The sequence below is a fragment of the Montipora foliosa genome, chromosome 9, assembly GCF_036669935.1.
Source record: "Montipora foliosa isolate CH-2021 chromosome 9, ASM3666993v2, whole genome shotgun sequence".
NCBI lineage: Eukaryota > Metazoa > Cnidaria > Anthozoa > Scleractinia > Acroporidae > Montipora > Montipora foliosa.
In genome coordinates this window covers 3,419,957-3,422,456 of record NC_090877.1, presented here as the reverse complement: position 1 = coordinate 3,422,456, position 2,500 = coordinate 3,419,957, and the positions used below count along the sequence as shown (strand labels likewise).

At 42.7% G+C, this 2,500-nt stretch overlaps 1 protein-coding gene across 1 annotated transcript in view; it reads right to left on the bottom strand.

Annotated features, from left to right (window-relative positions):
- Positions 1 to 2,500, bottom strand: part of LOC137969396 (polycystin-1-like) — a 75,780-nt gene that overhangs the window by 10,380 nt on the left and 62,900 nt on the right. Inside the window, exon 22 of the mRNA XM_068815612.1 lies at positions 428 to 611. Within this exon, the coding sequence (XP_068671713.1) occupies positions 428 to 611 (184 nt within the window). The remainder of the gene's footprint in view (positions 1 to 427; positions 612 to 2,500) is intronic.

Below are 2,500 nucleotides of genomic sequence, written 5' to 3'. Positions count from 1 at the left end.
AGAGAATGGGAAAGAAATGTACAAATTTTAAAGCGCACGTGCACAGCCATTGTTATGCTTATTGATGTCCATCGTTTGAAGGCGTTCTCGCTCAGGTTGCCGTCCTAGATCTTAAGGTCCCTATTATTGGCTAAAAGACGGAACATACTCTTGCTGCACGCATTTTTGTGTATTTCTCTCCCTTACTGAGAAAAAAAAAAACAGATTTAAGGTTGTAACGACAACCTATGCACACAGCAGTGAATCTTTTATTCTCTCTTTTTAATTCAAATCCATCTATACCTATCCAGTTATAGGATAAATCGCGCCCATATTGTACAATGTAAACACGATGGATTAAACCTAATATTTTGAAGTGATGTTTTCGTCGCTGTAACCGTCGTCGGTCCTAAACTCCCTATTTATTCATCTCAACGAAACAACCCACCTGTTTTGAAGTTTTTCCTGTTGTTATCCTTCAAAACCCTTGGCTCACTGTCTCCGAGACCTCCAGTCAGAACGATCGAAACTTCAGCACTTGTGCCGCCTCCTCGCGCAAATCCCGTGTGAACATGTATTTCATAGCAATACGTATCTCTTGAGTCGTTGTCAGGAAGTGGGCTTACTCCAGTCTGCAAAAAAACTCGCTTGTGAGTAGCCTGTCAGTTTACGTGAACTACACTCTGGACTTTGACGTCAGTACATGTCACCCAAAACAATCCTCACTCACCCGGACGATCGTACTCATACTTCACTCCAGACTATTTTGCGATATTTTACGCGAGAGTGCTACACGAACAGAGATTCGTGCGAGACATATCGGGCTCAGTCCTGATTGGAACCAAACTGTCTCATGCTTGCCACAACTGACATGATCTTGAGATTGGTCTGTATTATAGGCGAATCTTTGCTGACTTCATTTTTTTACATTTTGTCTCATCAACATACGAGTTTGCTGACCGCAGGAATCGTGCTATTTACAAATTGACTTGAAAAGGTAAAAGAACGTGTAAAACCACAGGTAACTCAGGCTCACTGTGTGCGTCACGTAGGTATTAAAATATTGAGAACATATGAGCCGAAGTTTAGGTCTGAAAATTTGCTAGAAAATGGTAATAAAAATCGATAAAGCTTACCATGTGGTGAGCTGTTGTTTTCTTTAATACGCAGACGAAGTTTCGGGGAAAATGGTCCCCGTTCACCTTCCTTCATAATATAGTGACAAGGTAGGAGACGGAAGCCAGCTTATGGACTCCGATCGACCCAAAACAAGCACAATTTTTTTCGCGAAAATCGAATCCAGTCGCTAAATAAACACGCCAGACTCGTGGAACATGAATTTCTCTAAACCATGAATCCACTGAAGCATCTCCAGGTAGCAACGCGAAGCCACCAGACTCCGTAAAACTTGTAAGTTAACCTGCTAAAATGGCGGCCAGAAAGCGTTGTACTCGCGAAGTGTCCAATTCAAAACGCCTGGTGACGAGTATAATAAGTCCCCCTGGAGGGAGGGGAGTCCCAGATTGCTCAGTGACTTTTGTTTTTAGCAATGTGGGACTCCCCTTCCTCCAGAACTTATTAAACTCGTCACCAGGCGTCTAGAGTTCAGCGCCATTTTGAATTGGAGACTTCGCAAGTACAACGCTTTCTGGCCGCCATTTTAGCAGGTTAACTTACAAGTTTTACGGAGTCTGGTGGCTTCGCGTTGCTACCTGGAGATGCTTCAGTGGATTCATGGTTTAGAGACATTCATGGTCCACGAGCCTGGCGTGTTTATTTAGCGACTGGATTCGATTTTCGCGAAAAAAATCGTGCTTGTTTTGGGTCGATCGGAGTCCATAAGCTGGCTTCCGTCTCCTACCTTGTCACTATATTATGAAGGAAGGTGAACGGGGACCATTTTCCCCGAAACTTCGTGTACGTATTAAAGACAACAACAGCTCACCACATGGTAAGTTTTATCGATTTTTATTTCCATTTTCTAGCAAATTTTCAGACCTAAACTTCGGCTCATATGTTCTCAATATTTTAATACCTACGTGACGCACACAGTGAGCCTGGGTTACCTGTGATAAAACTTAGCTTTAATAACGAGCGAGTTATTAGCCACCAAAAACTAAGAAAATCGTAGGTGGCAAAAGCGCTGATGAGTCCATACATTCTTTGTCAAATTTAAAAATTTCAAAGCGTCATTACTTTCAATTGCGCCTAAAGCTTCAGAGATAGCTCATAGAGCAATTTTCAATTGAGTGTCGAAAGTAATTAGCGAATTGCTTTGGTTTTGCATTACTTCACTCAGTGATTGGTTCAAAGTTTTTGCGCCATTTTTTCAACCAATAAAAAGTGAAACCAGAACCAATCGTTGAGGAGCAGTCGTGGCTCAGTTGGCTAGTGCGCGGTTTTCTGAGCGGGAGGTCCCCGGTTCGATCCTCGGTGACTTAAACGTTTGTTTCGATTTTCCTCTGATCCGTGTAGCTATAGCTTTAAATACCCGTAAAACGGAGCAATGACAGAGGGAGCG